Here is an 18408-nt window from a genome sequence, read left to right as displayed (position 1 = left end):
AATATATCAAAGCCAATGGTTGATTGGTGCTTCACTTTTGTTGTGCCGGTGGGCAATCTCCTGATAAAATACTTCTGCTGAGCGTTCCTAACAAACTGTATCAAAGACGATGGTTGATTAGTGCTTCACCTTAGTTGCGCCAAACTCACACATGATGTGGTGTAAAGTAGTTAATATATTCAAATTGACTCATAATTTATTCGCTTAAGCTTGTATATCAATCTCAATGGTTGATTGATGCTACACTTCTGTTGCGCCAAACTCACATGTGATGTGGTATAGAATAGTTAATATATATCTAAGTTAACTCATAACTCATTGATTTAAGCTTGTATTTCAATCTTGAGTCTACGTTATTTTGCCATGGCTGTGATTATATTATAGAATGCCTTCATCGCATGTGCTGCTATGGAAAGCTTATTTTCTCTGGAAGTGATTCACTGATTCAAGATCGCAAACGCAATTCATAGGTGTGGATCCTACGCAGCGACTACAATGACGCTACTGGAGTTATACTTCCACACTATCGGGCGATTGGCCCTCCTGTACTTCCTCGATGACTAGGTTGCTAAGTCGAGCAATTGTACTGGCTAGGGAGTTGCTCCGAAACTATCTCCCGCCCATGGTAAATCGACTTCGATTCATGTTCCAAACGGGATAGAGCTGTAACTTGTTCCATAATTGTGCAAGGATTCTCTTCATCTAAAGCTGGTTAATTTTTCTCATCTTTCAGATGAAAACATAAGCGCAGCTTACTGCAACTTGATAAACATTCTGTTGAAATTGTCTAAGATGGACTTTCACTGATTAGTGTAGAAATTAGTACTCCTTTACCATCATACTCATAGACATTTCCATATTCTTCCCTATTACCCTATGTATGTGCGGAAAAACTCGAGATGTTAATCGTAGTATGCGAAATTGAGACCCTTATGTACTTCATACCATGAGAATGTCCTGCTTAATCTTCTCGACAGTGCAGTCTTCGACATTGTACATTGCAGCCGTCACCGTCATCCTGATACTCCCTTCGTGAGCCACGATGTGAGAGGCAAGAATTTCTACTCGATGTCGGTCGAAGACACTAGTTACATCGGTCGCCAAATTTCGTCAAATTGACATCGTGATCACAAAGCAAGCGAGATTGCTGTCAGACAAAGTAACGCTGATCGATGTGCTGTTGGTTTTTACTTGGTCAGATGACATCTTCAGCTTCTCCAGCCTCGCCCTCTCTTCTTCAAGGGACCTGATGTGAGGAATCGCTTCTTGCAAACCTTCTGCCCTTGGAACCTGCAGAAACAAGAAATTAATAAACATGATCGATAAGACTAAATTGAGCCCATAAAATTTACCGGTATTTTGCTTGGCGATATCATTGGCTTAGATAGTGAACTGCTAAAAGATAATTACTTAAGATGATGGAGATGATTTTGCTGTGCACCAATGATCAACATGGCTATTAGGCTCGCAATTTGGTTTAGAATGCTGTAATCATGTCTGCGATTCATGTCGATTCTCACCACTGTTAAAAAGCACCCCAGTTTTTCACTCTACTGAATAACCTAGATCGACTAGGTTTGCTGGAATCATAACCCCGGGTCCCATCTAATCAAAATCGTATCCTTTTTATCCTTACATACTATTAACAGAGTCGCGTGAAATGTAAAAGATGAATGGGAATGCGACAGAACTTTGGGACATATGCCAGGGACCATAGACTGGAGCTTCGAGTGCAACTCGGTGATATTCTCTGTCCTAAGCATGTCTCTCTTCGAGCCCTCAAGTCTCCCTTAATCATCATTCTCTGACCTCCCCCGCTTTCTCAGGCTTGATCCCTGCATGACAATGGCGGTCTTGCTGCGACCTTCCATGGCGAACTCCCTAGAACTTCTTGCCGCTCCGGGACTAACAGAGCCTGTCTTCAGATTTCACTTTCACTGAGACATGTCCGATTTATGTTATTCCACAAGTGTGTGAGCGAGGGATTGCTTTTCTGCAGAGGGCGGTTAGAAATGTGCAACTTACGGAGAGACAGGAAAATTATTCTGAAAACTCAATCTCCCTCTCTCCCTCTCTCTACATGTGTCGTGTGTCTTTGTTTCGATACCTCTTTATAGTACCAAATCAAGGATAAGATGGTCTCATTGACTCCGCCACTTGGCCATAGTGCGCTAAAACAAAAGAATCGAGACAGCAAGATGAAGTTGTATGTAACATCCCGGGCCCCATTGTGTAATATTGTCCGCTTTGGGTCACCCGCCCTGGTGCGAACGCACCGCCATCCCAGCCACGGTTTTTCCCCTCACGGCTTTAAAACGCGTTACACAGATTAGAGGGACCCAAGCCTTATAAGCTAACCAAGATCTCCCTCCCTAGGCGATGTGGGACAAGAGAGGAGGTTATCAAACTAAAAATTTGGACCATTTCTCGATTTGTGCGTGTCATCCGTGCGCAAGGGCCATGCTAATCTTCTCTGTATCGTTCCAATTTTATCGGATGTCTCTAATCTGTGTAACGCGTTTTAAAGCCATGAGGGAAAAGACCGTGGCTAGGATGGCGGTACGTCCGCGCCAGGGCATGTGACCCAAAGCGGAAAATATTACACAAAATGGGGCCGGGATGTTACAAGTGGTATCGTAGCCGACTCCCGATCCGCGTGTAGGACCACGGCTCGAATGTTTGTTACGATGCCCGTGGGGCCATAACGAGGACGCTATTCTGTTAAGAGGTGGAGAGTGTGATAACCTCCTCTCTTGTCCCACATCGCCTAGGGAGGGAAATCTTGGTTAGCTTATAAGGCTTGGGTCTTTCTAATCTGTGTAACGCGTTTTAAAGCCATGAGAGAAAAGACCGTGGCTGGGATGGCGGTACGTCTGCGCCATGGCAGGTGACCCAAAGCGGACAATATTACACAGTGGAGCCCGGGATGTTACATTGTATACTTCGTGATCAACCGAGAACTCTTAAATGCATCGACCAAGAGCCGTAGCCACACGCTGCAGCGTTAGCCATCAGTTATCTTGAAAAAAAAAGGGGGCTTAGAGGTTAGAACCAAGAACTCTTAAATGCATCGACCAAGAGCCGTAGCCGCACGCTGCAGCGTTAGCCATCATAAGTTATCTTGAAAAAAAAGGGGGGCTTTGAGGTAAGAACTATTGGTATCAGATGCCCAACCTTCGTTGATTAAATCAAGTGCCATTTTCAACTGCCTCTAAGTTCTACTTATCACTTTCTCCACCAAATTTGTAAATAAAAATTACAACGTAAATTTCAAAAAAAAAAACTTGAAAAAACTCATATAGCATTCCACATGTTAATGTTTGAAACTTTTAATAGGTTTCATGTCGTTGAGATTAAATAAAAATAAAAGTTTGAGTTCCAAAAGATTTTAGAAAATATTGAATGTGAAAGTCACTCTAAATAGCTTTACCAAAAAATCTTTACCAAAAAAAAAAAGTCACTCTAAATAGATTTCATAGACGATAAATAATTTCCATACTTTATTTATTGGTAACACGTAATATTTTCAAATGATTAAATCTTGATTTTGAGCTTTCCTATGTTTGACAGTTGACATACCCATCGTCCAGCTATAGAAAATTCAACTTGTTTCCGTGTCCTTTATGTAACTAAGCCTTCCACTTTTTGAGGAACAACGATGGGCTCCCTAACCTCCCTAGGAAATACCTATTTCCACCTTGGCCGATTTCATCAAAGAGCTTATAAAACGCCTAATCCAAGACTCCTTAGCTTTTGAATAACGAACTAGATTAATTCACCCTAGGTAACCTTCCAAAAGGAGATAATGATCTCCTGTTGTCAAAGCGACGGGATGATAGTATGGGGCTGCTCCATTTTAGATCAAAATCCTAAATTCAACCCTCATCCCAGTTCTCTCTCTCTTTCTTTGACCAAGATGTGATCACTGATGAGCGAGTTTAGACAATGGACTTGCGTATAATGCCTGGCTCACCTAATTAGGGGTGTCAACGGTTCGGTTCGGTTGAGTTTTTTTGAAAAACCGAACCGAACCGAAATGAACCGTTAAAAAAAAAACCCGAACTGAACCGAACCGAATAAGACCCGAACCGAATACGAACCGATCCGAAATTTCGGTTCGGTTCGGTTTTTCGGTTTTTAACTTTTAGCTTTGGTTTTTGGAAAGCAAGCAAATTCCTCCCCCTCTCTCTTGCTTTCTGGAAATTAGGGTTCCGAATTCGAAAATTCTCACGACTAGGAACCCCCAAATCGCGATCCCGATTGCCGTCCAGGATCGTCCTCGAGGGATCCAAATCGGACGAGGAGGAGGCCTTTAAGCTCGAGTCACGAAGCAATGGCAGTGGCGACGATGGTGATGCTGAACGAGAACCACCCGCGGCTGAAGCTCCACGACCTCTCCAACCTCAACAAGTGCGTCGACTACTACTGGCCCGAGATCTCCACCAGCGTCCCCATGATGTGAGTCGGAACCTTCCTTCCCTTGAGTTCTCCTTCGGCTTATGCAGTTTAGGTTGATTTGGCTCTGGTTGGATTGGTGAGTTTTTGGGTTTCTGCAGGTTCTAAGCTGCTTGGCTGAAACAACAAAAAAGATATGGGTTTGTGGTTCGGTTCGGTTCGGTTCGGTTCGGTTAACCGATAATAACCGAATCAATAAAAAAATATTAGTTTTTAATGAGAACCGAACCGAACCGAAAAAATAGAATTTTTCAGTTCGGTTCAGTTTTCGGTTCGGTTATTGACACCCCTACTAACTATAGCTTGAGATTGGCCCAAATACTTATATGTAAATTGTATATCATTGGCATTTTTGGACATTACTATGGGCTCGACATTTGGGCCTAGCCAGGGTCGTTTAATGATTGACTCTACTTTGACCCTGTCACATCCCAAAACTACAAAGAATAGGGATGACACGGCTATCCTTCTCACGAAGGACGCAGCTTCAAACACAACCAATAATCTAATATCAACTAATATATATTTCAAACCATATATACATAGCAGATAGACCAACGGATTGGTTACAACATCAGAGTTTCTATAATCCATTAAAAAGAAATTTACAATTAGAACTCAACTAACCGAATCACTAACAACAACTATGTATACCATTTCTTTAAACCATACCCAAAAATAGAATTCCCCAAAAGTTTCCCACCGACGATGCTCTTGCTCTATTTGCTGCTAACTGAGGAACTTGAAAAGATTAAAGAACGGGTGGAATGAGCAATAACAGCTCAGTAAGTAATACATATCTTCTAAGCAGATCGAATAACCACTATGCATGTATACAAAGCAATACCAAACTTCATAATGCCAACCCAATATATAAAATACATATCGAATCATATATGAGTTATTTCTTATCATCAAAGTTTTATACTAATATGGAAAACTCATTTAAATTACCATCAAAAGTTGAGTATCAATGGTCAAGTCCATTGAATAATCTCCATCAAATATCACATATCAATGGTCCATCAATTGACTAATTTATTGCTCAATATTCTACCATGGTCACGACACAACGCCCGGTGACAAGGCGACCAAGCTTTTCCCTTTGGCAAGGTCTCCACTTACAAAGCCGATGGCTAGGCCCAAAAACCTAGAATGCATACCCCAAAAAACCCTTCATTGGGTTCACAGTCATATTGAGTATAAATAACCATTCTCCAATACTAGAAATTCAATTCAGAAATCAATATCATAAACCAAGCAAATAACCTTTTGCAACATAACCCATCATCAATTTCCTATCAATTTCTCAAATCATCATAAATATTTCCATAAATCAGTCGCAAAGCAATTTCATATATATTTTTCCACAAACTTTGTATAACACGCTTTTCAAACATTCACAATCAACCAAAGAGTAGTAATTGTTCGATCTAACTTTTATGCAATAAAAATGCTCTTCTCGATTCAATATATATACTTTAAGACATAATTGTACAAAACCAAAGAAGATATAGTATCACTTACCTCGTCGTTTACGACCAAACAACGAACGATACTCATATCGTTGAACTCACGGCCTTATCAAATAACCGAGGAATAATGTTAAAATCAAAATAAAACTCTACATCAATTATGAAACGACTAAACTACACCTTAACTTTAACAAAAGGACTCATACGCACTAACAAATTATATAACCAAAGCAATTGTTCAAGCTGTTTGTAACATGGAGTTTAAGCACAAAACTTGATTGCTCCAAAACTTTCTCCTCCAAACCCCGATTCGAACGTACCTATAGTCAATAGAAAGCCTTTCAAACATATTACAAGAATCCCAACTTGACGGTCTCAAAATTAAGCCAAAAAATGACAAAGTATGGGCCCAAAGTTGTTGGACACATACTATTCGTTGCACATGGGAAACTTTGAAATTTTATTTTGGACAAATCATAAGCTCAAATCACGATTCGTAAAATCTCATAGCTCCACAACACCCTAAACTATTATTTCAAAAACCTAAACTATCATTCCAAAAAAAAAAAAAAAAAATACGCGGCTCAACGGCTCCCAAAATTGGACTTCGTCACTCGATTTTCCAAAATTCTGAATCTGAGCTCTAAATCCATAAATTACTTCAATTGGACGAATGATGGGCCTAATCTCTTACCGAGCGCTGCGTTACGGAGTTGAGTTGGCTTGGTGAGGCATTCGTGATGTGCACATGCCAAATCCATTTCCTTTTTTTCTTCTTCTCCTTTATTTTCTCCTTTTCTTCTGCCTACCTTCTGCCCGAACGTGGGCTTTCTTTTCCTTTTTATCTCTTCCCTTTTTTTTTCTTTTGCTTTCATTATTTAAAGTGGGTCTCACCACCTTTTCTTTAACTTTTTCAAAAATCTCAAATATTATAGACCCATTGCTCAGACCGACGCTCTCACCATGGACCACAGTCTTCACTTCACGCACGAATTTGAAGGCTCGGCATCCAGGGCCATAAAAGGGTGCCGGGCTTCCAGGTTTAGGGCCATGCCCCAAGGGATGGTCGCCGTGGCTTTCTCCACGGCACGAGACTCGACTATAAGGACGGGATCCCGTCAGCCACGGACGACGAAAGGGATCTCGCCGTTACTCCTCCGTAAAATTTAGAAAGTTAGGATCAACAGGCGAGATTTAATTTTATTCAAGGCAAACACCACAGTTTTTCGAGAATTAGATTATCCCTACATGTAGAAGCCTCAACTACCCAGCAACACGTGTAAGCAAAATAACCTCTTTCTGACCCAGGAAAAAATCAATCTGTATTGACTTCAGATTGACTCAGTGACTTCCACTTCAACTACCACCCGAAGTAAACCTAAGTCATTCCGAATATTTTTCAAGTCTTTTGAGGACAAGCGAGAGAGACAAAAACGTAAGTGGGTCGACAGATCTTTCGTCATTGGTCATCGGGTCGCCGCCCCGCAGTACTCGCTTAGCTTGGCTTCTTGATCAGCGATGGCTTCAGCCGTCGTTGCTGCTGCTGGCTTGTCTCGCCGTGATCTCCGTTCTGCTGCCCACGCTTGCTCTCGGCAACGTCTTGTCCCCTCTCCTTTCGCCCGTCGCGGGTTCGCGTCGTTACTTCCCTGAAAACCATGCTCCTCTGTTTCGTCGTTTTCTGATTCGGTTACTGTTCTTATGGGGTTTGCCGGTTTGGCTCAGAGAGAAGTTTGCTTTGTTTTCGTCTGGGGCTGTCCTTTTTACGGACATTTGGCCAACTGGGTGTTCTCGACTGCCGTTCGATTTGTGTTTTTTAATTTGGTTTGTTTTGGTGACTCGATGTTGCAGATGATGTGTGCAAGGAAGTGAAATGTGGGAAAGGAACGTGCAAGCCCAGTGGGAACAGCACTTTCTTTCATGAATGTGAATGTGAACCTGGATGGAAGCAAACTCTTTCAAGCACTGATCTTCATCTGAATTTCCTCCCTTGTGTAATTCCTAACTGTAATCTCTCTCTCTCTCTCTCTCTTTCTCTGTGCAGCTGCTATTCAGGATTAGATGTTGAGATAAAAGTGAATTGATGTGAAGCAATGATCTCAGTACATGTCTTCTGTTGGGTTGCTCTCTGTATTTTACCGATAGTTTTGTATGGCGAACGAAGAGATGGTAATGGATGATTCACAACAGCTAAATTTCCAAAAGAAGACTTCACTAAATTACTGAAAGCGGGAATAGATCAACTCCTGTCACACTGCCTAGATTGTCACAAAGTACATCCGACTTAGTTTCATATTGTGCATAGAAGAATGTTTCCAGTATTTGCCGAAGAAAACAGAAACAAGACTTTATAAGCTGGGGTGATCCTTTGTCTGTTTGATCCGTCTGTTGATAGTTTATTTTCAGCTAGTCATCCTTCCAAATGAGTTCAGGTGGACCATATGTGGAACCATCAGTATGCAGCATTTCCTAAATGGAAGATGAGGAAATCTAATTGGGTCGTAGGGCATGATCAAATATGAGTCTATGAACACAATGGTTTTAACTGTTTATCTGTTTAAGCTATAATATAGTGTTAATTGCTCCTTTCTGCTTTGTTTGTATCAGTTTACCGGGTGGATTCTCTATGCATTTTAAATGAAGAAGGGAGTCCTAGATTGATTGTTATTAATAATTTGAAGGTGAAAAGAAGCCCAAAATAATCAAAGAGGAATGTGTCATAATCATCAATTTCTAAATTATTATTTAGCTTGAGTTGGTAATGGAGGTCAATCAAATTATCATCTTGTCTATGGTTTCGTGTTACTCTGAGATTTTGTCTGACGTTGTTACTGCAACAGAAGTCCGACCCAAAGCTATTAGTTGGAGAGAGACTACATGAAAAAGTGCATTGAATTGATAGATGGGGGAGCCTCACACTTGAGATAAATCTAAGGGCGAAATTAGCTCTCGCGTCATGTCAAAAAGTTATGCTGAAAAAGTTAAGCTGCTAAGTGAACGGAGATTACTTGAATATAAGAGTTGTATAGGCCCTGTATACAAGTGACGTGGGTTAGTTAACGTTAGAAAGAAAGTTAAACAAGCAACCATAACATGCGATGTTCATGCGATACCTAAACTGATGTTGACGAGCGTACTCTCATTGCTCCACCTAATAAGACATAAATTTGGATGTTCTGAGTATTGCTATTGATTTCTTGTCTAAAAAGTTATAAGACAGAGACTTGTATGGTTGCTGAAAGGAAAGACTTAAACGTTCGCTGTCTTAATGCATGTTGGTTTGAGCCTTTGCGAACAATCCCACTTTCTCATCCTGTCTTTCTTCCTCGGAGCTCTGACTGTTACAACTAGACTTAGCATAGTTTAACTTCTCTATGATTACATGTCTATAGTTAAACCAACACTCAAAATCAACGAATAGTGGCAAAACAAAAAACATTGACGGATACTGATCTTTCTAGAACTTATATTACCAGACTTGCTTTCACTAGTTGTTAGCCAAATGAGAGAGAAGAGTCCATTTAATGTTATAAAGATAGGTAGTGTCAAGATCACAGAACTTGTCTACGTGTGCAGTTGTTTTAAATGGCAAGATGTCCTATTAAGTATCATCTATATGAGTTTGAAACTGCAGTTGACTGGGATCAACTAGTCTTGAGGCAATAATCTCTTTCATGTGCCAACATGCATCGTGGACAAGAATGAAATATCCGATACTTAACCTTAAAAATTTTACTCTTATAGTTGTTTCATTTGTTCGTTAACTTTATATGATTTGGTTGCTGCTCTGATACCATTTCTCTTGCTTCCCCATTTTTTGCAGGCACCCTCAATTTCTCATGCATGAAATCCCCTGCTTCAGCTGAGGAGAAAGCAAGACAAGCTAACGAATCAATTTTCAACCGTAACTACTTACCTTTGATCTGCTTGATGTCTTAAGTTGCTTTATGCTGCTTTGTAGATGAGTTCATGCTAAATTCGGTTGCCTTCTCCATTTATAGCCTGTCATTGGGCTGATTGCGGAGGTGGCTCCTGTAACAAGACTTCAATTGTCTCATACAGTTGCCTATGTGATGAGGGCTACTACAATCTCTTCAATCTCACTGCTTTCCCATGCTACAAACAGTGTGAGTCCTCAATTATTTTTCTCTAAACATGAAATGAACAGTTTTTCTGTTTGTGTTTTTCTGTAGTTTAGTGGCTGTGAGAAATAGTTGTTCTCTACAGATTAATATTTCCTTTTTTTCCTAATGCGCCAAATGTTGGTGAGCCTAATTAGCTATTTCCTTTTGAAGGTGCAATTGGTTTGGATTGCTCGAATCTTGGGATTTCATCTTCAAATAATACTGCTTCAGCACCCCCTTCAGCACCCAGTGATGGGTCTAGAGGTAAGGTTTAAGCAAAGTCCCAAACTAAATTGGCTTTTGAGCTCTCTGAATTGCACGAACAACTCTTTTTGCCACTAGTGAAAAGTAATAGATATGCTAACAAAATGGTTAATTTGTGCTCATGAAAAAAAAAAAAGATTATTAATTTACTTAATTTGAGTCCAAGCACAGGCATGAAAAACTAAACAAAACTTCTTCACAGAAGTTCAGTCTTGATGTGGAAGAAATTGAGAAGGTGAAAGTTGCAGTTTATGCTTATCGAATATAATGCATCAAAAGCTGGCCAAAAAGGGGGGCAAAAATAGATTAACATCAGTCAAGAGACTTTGTTCTTAGGCTGAATCATGTTTTCAACGTCTCTCTTCTTTCTGCAACAGGCTCACTTATGCAAGGGAGTTATCGCTGGTTAGTTGCCCTGATGTTCTTTTTGGGCATTCTTCAGTGCCCATAAAGCAAAAGGCAAAGTAGAAAGCCGATATCTCTTGTACCATGTTAGAACTGGAGATTGCGGATGACGTTTTTGTGATAGCCTTATTCGGAGGTCCGTTTGATGCGGGATGTTTATTGTACTCCAATGAGCTGTTGTACAGATTAGTTTGATTGAACCCGACAGACAAGTGAATGGGCATAAAATTTTCCATGAGAGTGAGATATTAGTTGATTTGTCCAATTCTCATGCTTGCATTAGTCCTCTCATTTCCTTAAGATCGTAGTACATGAATCGTCATGCTCATAAGTTCTTTCTCCTTCTGCTTATTCCTATAATTCATAACAAGAATGTCGGAATCTTTCACCGTTTAATTTTGCAAGAAGCTTCACCGTAACGGCGGGCGCAGCCCACTGTGCCAAACCCCGAAACAGAATATTCTTGAGGTGACCTATGAGGATTCATCTATGTTTATGTATCGCCTAAGCGGCAAGCTATCTTTCCCCGACATGGGATTAGGATGTTACGGTTGTGCATACTTTCTTGACCTCATATTTGCGGAAAGTCACATAACATGTAATGTGCCTAATTGCTTCGTATCTTTCCTCATTGCTTCGCTTGTATTTTCTTTTGAATAGCGATAGTGTATGAGCAAAAGAGACACGAGATCATTTTAGGACCTACGCTCATTCGGTACAACATTCTTCGCCCTTTTCACTGTTAACCATTGAGGATCGATTTGCTGAGCATACTTTGTGCGTGCAGAATGCAAACGATCCATAGTTATACCTTTATATGATTCATTATTCAACTGATCAATGGGTTTTCCATTTAAATCTGTGTGTTCCTTTATTCTTCTCAGTTTTAATTTTCACTGTAATTTCTGTATTGGTCATAACATTATATGATGTAATAAAGCTAGCACATCTACACAAAGTTTTCATTTGTAGCATGGATTTGATTTTTGTGCTTCAGAAGGTAAATTTCCTCTTTCGGTCTTTCAATTCAATGAAGTTCTTGAAATTTTAATCTCTCTAATCAAGTGTTTGAATTTACATATATCTTCTAATCAAATTTCTCCTCCTCTAAGTCCAGATTAAAGTTGCATACATCTTTAAACTTTCCACATCACATTCTTACAACTCTAATTAACATGTCCACTTTATTTGATTCCATTTGAAACCGGATAGAGTTGATTAAAAAAATTATACAAATTCAAGGGTTCATCAGATAAATTAAAAGTTCGAGGATTAAATAAAAAAAAATTACGTTACTTAAAGCAGAATTTTTACCTAATAGAAATGCCCAAGAATTCTCTGATCTATCATGTCATGTCATGTGGTGCAGTGGGACAGCTGCACATGATTCTCTCTCAAAAAATTTTCCTCTCTAGTCTTAGATCTTATATATATTTTGTGATAAACCGTAAAATTTTATACTCGACAAGAGTGAAGGATGGGTCTGTAAGCCACCTCCATGAAGAGCTTTTGTCGAGGACATCATTGGTCATCACATCATAAATTAGTAGTCCCACTAGAGGCCTATTTAGTAATTATTATTTTTTAATTTTTTTCTTTTTGTTCCCTAAAATAATTCATTTGGTAATGTCAGCTAATTTTTTTTTTTTTTTAAATTCCTTAGAATAGACTAATAGATAGGGAATAGATTTAGAACATAATAAAAAGTAAAAAAAAAAAAAATCTAGTTTTTTGTTCCTGAGAACAAAAAGAGGAATAAGGTCTTTTTTTTTTAAAAAAAAAAAAAAGCTCAATATAACCTAATGTTCGTTTTTATACAATTGACACAAGGTCTAGTCTCCTAACTCTATCCGAGTCCCTATTTTTGGGAATAAAAATTAAAAAAACTTGAGAAATTTAGGAAATAATTTAGAAATTGGATTTTGAATGGATTTACTATATTGTGATGTTAATTCTAGTTTAGAATAAAGAAATGTGAAATTTTTTTTGATGAAAATTAATTAAAATTTGAATAAACATTTTAGGCTTTATTATATGGATTTTTAAATGTTGTTTTCTTTTAGAGACAATGCTAAATCACAAAAGCTTGGCGACTTTGATCGTATTCCCTTAAGATTCTATTGCATACATCCTTTAAGATTATATGCAACTTTGTATAAATAGAAACTTAGATAGCTCTTAAAAAAAGTGATTTGCATTATCATTTGTTTTATGTTTATAGTAGCTGAATAATCACATGCTCCATTGATTTCCGATATCATTTGTTTGAAAGTTTGATGAATTTGTGCAAATAGGCGCACCAACTTTAGGATCACCTCCATTCTTAGTTGTTCAGTCATTGCCCATTCCACTACATAACATTTGTTCTTCTTCTTGCAACTTAAAAAGCTCGAAAGGTCTATGCCCTTATTTATTATCATGCTCAAAGATTTACGATCAACCTCTCCATATTGTGAGTTATATCCTTATTGCCATTTCTAGCCATCTATCTATGACTAATTATTACATTGGATTTTTTGAGGCCATCTTAGAGAGTACCAAAAGTCCAATTTTATCCAAACATGAATGTTAAGTCTCCTTTGAAATTTTTATAATTAAGTGAAAAAAATTGGAAATAGAAATTTTCAAGGTCATACCAAATGCATATCTATTATTTTGTTCTATTTTGAAAATATAAAATTTATCCAGTTATCAAACGTATTCTTCTATTCATAAACTCGTTTAGGGAATAGAAATTACAAAAAAAATTACTTTATGAACAAAAATTGTTCCTAAGAACATAAATGTAGGGGTGAGTATGGTCCGGATTGGACGGGTCCACCCCTAAACCTAGGACCAACCCGCACAGTGCTAGTCTTCAATTTTAAGACCAAAGACCGACCCTATTGAGCTTGGCACCGAGGACCAAACCGATCCAATGAGTTCGGTCCGGTTTCAGGGTTAACCCGGGAACAATCGATAATTTTTTATTTCATTTTTTATACTTCTTAAAAAAGCGATTGAGGACTGAACTAACCCATTAGGTTCGGTCCGGTTTCAGAGTCAACCTAGGACCAACCAAATAATTTTTTATTTCATATTTTGTACTCCTTAAAAAAGCGATTAAGGACCGAATTGACCCAATAAGTTCAATTCGGTTTTAGAGTCAACCTAAGACCACCAATAATTTTTTATTTCATTTTTTATGCTTCTTAAAAGGGTAACCGAGGACCATACCGACCCAATGAGTTTAATGATGAGCGAGGTCAGCTAAGAAAGGCAAGCGGTGAGAGTCAAGTGTGGTGAGCATTGAACAAAATGAGTATTGAATGTTGAGCGGGAAGCAACAAGCCAAGCGAGCATTAAGCAGCAAGCGGCACAAGTGACCCAAAGCGAGCGAGGCGAGTGTCAAGTGGTGAGCGGAGAAGTTGTTTCTTTCAATTTTGGCAAATTGAAGACTAAGATGACAAATAAGACAAAAGAGAACGAATACTACATGATGATACCATAAAGAGTTGTTTATACTTTTTTGGACAACATGAGGACTCCTCACAAAAATATTTTCCTTATTTATAAATTATGACTATTGATACCATAAAAGACATTAAAAATTTAAGTTATTAAAAAATAATGTAAAATTATAACTCCTCACTAAATAACCGTTTAATATTGTTGACACCATTTATTTTAAGTTTTTCTCTATATAAAAAAATTATAAGTAATAGATTAGATATATATAGTCAAGGTTGGTTCGGGTTGAACTGACTCGGAACTCTTAGGATCGAGGACCAACCCGCACAGTGTTGGTCCAGGAATTAAAGACCAAGGACCGATCCAATCTCCTTGGGAAGCGGACAAGACCGGCAAGGTTGGGCCAATCTAGGGTCAGTTTAGGGTTAACCCTAGACCAATGCTCACCCCTACATAAATGGACCTAATTAGTTACTTATGGAGTGACATTATCAAAGTCGACATCAAATTTTAAGGAAAGAAGGTTTTAACAATCACGAGAGACTTTTTTCTTTTATTGAGTTGAATTGTGGTAGGCAAATTACAAATGGTCGCGTTGACACATATCGATCACATTTATTGATTGCCTAACGAGCGGGTACATACCATAGTCTATCGAAGGTGAGGTTGACGTTGAGGGCATAGAAAGTTTCTTAGGTTTACGTTGGAGTAGGAAAAAAGCTAAGAAAGCGCAGTACGAGTCGTTATTGAGGGATTAAATTGTTTAATCCATTGAATCAGAAATCTTTTTAGATGCAATCAAGTTTTCAATCTTCTCATCATTGGCAAACTGTATTTTTTTGATTTCTCACAAAATTAATCATAATCTTGACCTTAAATCAAGGAACGAGTTCGAAAACTTGACTACAACGTAGACCCTATTTTCTTCCTTTCCTGATATTAAGAAATCTCAGCCGTAGCCAAAAGAAATTTGCATCCCTTCAAATTTCTTCTAAAATTAAGCATCATTTTGACTATAGTCAAGGAATAAGTGAAGAAATTGACTATGAGAGGAACGATATTGATTCGATATCTTTTGTGGCTGGGCTGATCCAAATGTAATTTCTGTCGTTCTTGATATCAAGATATTTTCTCCAATTATGTCATACGTATGAATACCCAAATTTTATAAGTCGCTGTTGATTGTCCCAGTTTTCTTGTGCTAACCTGTTTACCCATCTAAATGTGGCCATCCCATCTACTTCAATCCACCACGGAATGAAATCTTTTTCGTGATCATTTCTTCCGCTTTAATCATGCGTTTTCATGTCAAAAAAAAAAAAATGATTTTGTTCGTTCTTGAATCAAGATTTTTCTGATTATGTCAGGAATAATTTTATTTTTATTCTATTCTCGAGAACAATTTCTAAGCATTTTAAGCCATTTGGGGCACGCATGACAAAATTTTTGTTTTAGAAATTGATTTCTGGCTAAAAATTGATTTCTCAATTTCTATTCTCCGGACAAGTTTCTGAGCAAAGAAACCCGTTTGATAATGACTCAAAATTTATATTTCTGGAATAGAAATTCGTTTGATAACATAATAAAATTTCTATTTCTAGAAATAGAAATTGATTAGATAACAACATAGGAAATCCTCAAATGCAAAATAATAGTCGAAATAATATTAATACATTACAAAAGAAATAATATTAATACATTACAAAAGTTGAAAATACAATTTCATGGAACTTCCGTTTTAATTTTAAAAAATTTTAAAACATATTATTATCCCTTGCTTTTATTTTATTAGCAATGGTTTTCCTAAGCGTATTTATTTGGTTTTTTTAAAATTTTTTAAAATTTTTAAAATTTTCTTAATTTTTTTTTAATTTTTTAATTTTTCTCCTTGGTCAATGTATCATTTGCAAGCTCATCCTACGTAGGTTCAGACAAGTACTGCGAATCTTCATATAGGGAAAAGTTCTTATCCATCTTGTCATGATCACGGATGTAATTATGAATGGCACAACATGCAATTATAATATGTGATTGCTTTCGAATTGCAAATGAGGGCATGTGCCTCAATATGAAAAAACGATTCTTCAATGCCGCAAATGATCTTTCAATTACATTCCTTAGAGAAGAATACCTATAGTTGAACAATTCTCTTGTAGTTATTGGCCATCTCCTTGTACCCTTATAATCATTTAAATGATACCATTCACCTTTAAAAGGAGTTAAAAATCCCGGAGTTGCTGCATAACCAAAATCTCACGACATAGTATTTGCCTACAACAATGTATTCATACATTGGTTATAATTTGTAACTATAAATATGATCATAAAGAAAATTACTCCTTAAAGGACAAGCAAATACCTAGTGGCGGCCTAGGAAATTCCAAGCAAGGAGTCTCCAGTGCTGCTGCAAGCACTCGACAATCGTTGACAGAGCCTTCCTAATCAGCATATACAAAAGTAAATTTCATATCAAATAAACAAACGCACATCGCATTCTGAATGGTGAATTAGGAAAGGATTATCTGGACAATGAGGGATAAAACAAAGTTACATTGTCTTTTCACATAAAGCAAGTGTATTTCACAAGGTCTTCACATAACTTGTGGATTTACATGGCCGATTGTGATACTGTGACAAGGTTGAGCACATTTGTGCCAGTTCTCTGCAATGTGGAAATTAAACCTCACGTTTAGTAATTATTTAGTCATTACTCTTATGCCGAGGAGAGTACAATATAATGAAAGTACAATCAATGTTATCATTTCGAAGTACCACACAGGGAAGTCTAAAGATAAGACGAGAATACATTGAAGAAAATGTGTAGCGGGTGTCGATGCCATGCATACGTGTTCTTAAGTCATACACTTACGCATGCAGGCGCATCAGCTTTCACCAGCTGAAAGCCCATTTTTTCTCTCTTTCTTTTGAAACCACGACTTCTAACTCGACATGATTATTGTCTTGATAATTTCTGCTTTATGATCACATAAAACGAAGGAGAAAAGGTAGAAATTCGATAATTGTGATCATTAGGAAAAAAAAAAAAAAAAAAAAAAAACTCCCCGAAAGTCTTATTATGCATCTCCTGGATTGTGTATCATTTTGGATGGAAAAGCAAGGGTATTGGGTCTTGGAAATGCAATGGTGGTTTGCATCCATATAGGGTAAAACTCCTTAGTGCGTTGCTTGTCTATATTAATTAGTGTAATGGGTCCATTAAAAGAAGGAAGTCAGACATATGTAAAACGGTTAAAATATTAGATTTAATCTGTCACTATTAGCAACCTAAAAATGTCAACTTTGATGTCAATTTCATAAGAGTTGATGCCATTAACTTTACATCACCTATGGCTTTATGGCTTTGATGAGAAAGTGCTAAACACATTGAGACGAAGAGCAGTCTTTTAAGTCGAGCCGTAGTCAACTAAACAAGGTCAAGGCCGATTATGATTATTGACCGATTAATAATTATGTAGGGTGTCACTAAGGAAGGAGTAAACAGTATGTTAATGAGCATATGCGATATGATATTCACTATAAATACAGTCAGTGGTTAAACGCCAACAATGGTCGTGAGAAGTTAACGGGATTAAGTGGACAAGGTGGGACTAGTCAAGCCGATGTGGGTCAAATCGATGTCGATGGAATTGAGAAACATTAACATCGGCTCGCGAAACTTGGCTGAAATCAAATCGACTGTAAGGATAAAAATACCGGAAACAATTATTGCAGTCAAACTCTTAGATAGGAACAATTATCAAAGGTATTAACTAATAGTTGCAATAAAAAAAATTTGTTTAGCTGAGTCAATTAGTTATTGTAGTCGAGCTTCTGAGGCGGGAACAATTATACCATAAAATATGGAACAAAAATCAAATTTCAATGAGCGAGAACACTTATTAGAAGAGGCCAGCTACCCATGGACTATAAAAGGGAGAAAAATAAAGAGGAAAAGATATGCACAAACATCCGAAGAACAAGACTTTACTTTTGTCAATACACTTTACTTATTTTTAGTCATTTCCCAGTAATTTATTTCCAATCATTCCAGTTGCTTATGTTTATGAAATGCTTGGTTGTATCCTTCGAAAATAATGTGCTGTAATTAGTGGATTAATTTCGTAAGTTTTATAATCTAATCATCAAGTTTGTGTTCCTTTCTTGATTCACAATCATCTGTCAATTTGAAATACAAGGAGTCCGATACATGTGATAATTTTCATTGTCCGGTAGACGAT

The 18408-nt window shown here is 37.7% G+C and overlaps 1 protein-coding gene and 1 non-coding gene across 2 annotated transcripts; one reads left to right on the top strand and one right to left on the bottom strand.

Annotated features, from left to right (window-relative positions):
- Nucleotides 1-2409: 2409 nt before the first annotated feature.
- On the bottom strand, nt 2410-2516 carry LOC120291027. Its single transcript, XR_005548835.1, has one exon. It is a non-coding gene; the product is annotated as a U6 spliceosomal RNA (small nuclear RNA).
- Nucleotides 2517-4333: 1817 nt separating this feature from the next.
- Nucleotides 4334-10985, top strand: LOC104422830. The gene is made up of 7 exons (XM_039306800.1): nt 4334-4458; nt 7335-7558; nt 7779-7934; nt 9751-9831; nt 9929-10054; nt 10223-10315; nt 10693-10985. The coding sequence occupies exons 1-7, from the start codon at nt 4334-4336 to the stop codon at nt 10764-10766; spliced, it is 879 nt and encodes a 292-aa protein (XP_039162734.1). The 3' UTR covers nt 10767-10985.
- The last annotated feature ends 7423 nt before the right edge of the window (nt 10986-18408 follow it).

This window comes from Eucalyptus grandis, chromosome 2 (genome assembly GCF_016545825.1).
Source record: "Eucalyptus grandis isolate ANBG69807.140 chromosome 2, ASM1654582v1, whole genome shotgun sequence".
In the NCBI taxonomy this organism is placed as follows: domain Eukaryota; kingdom Viridiplantae; phylum Streptophyta; class Magnoliopsida; order Myrtales; family Myrtaceae; genus Eucalyptus; species Eucalyptus grandis.
The sequence above is the reverse complement of the archived record's forward strand: the minus strand, read 5'-3'. Positions and strand labels throughout refer to the sequence as shown.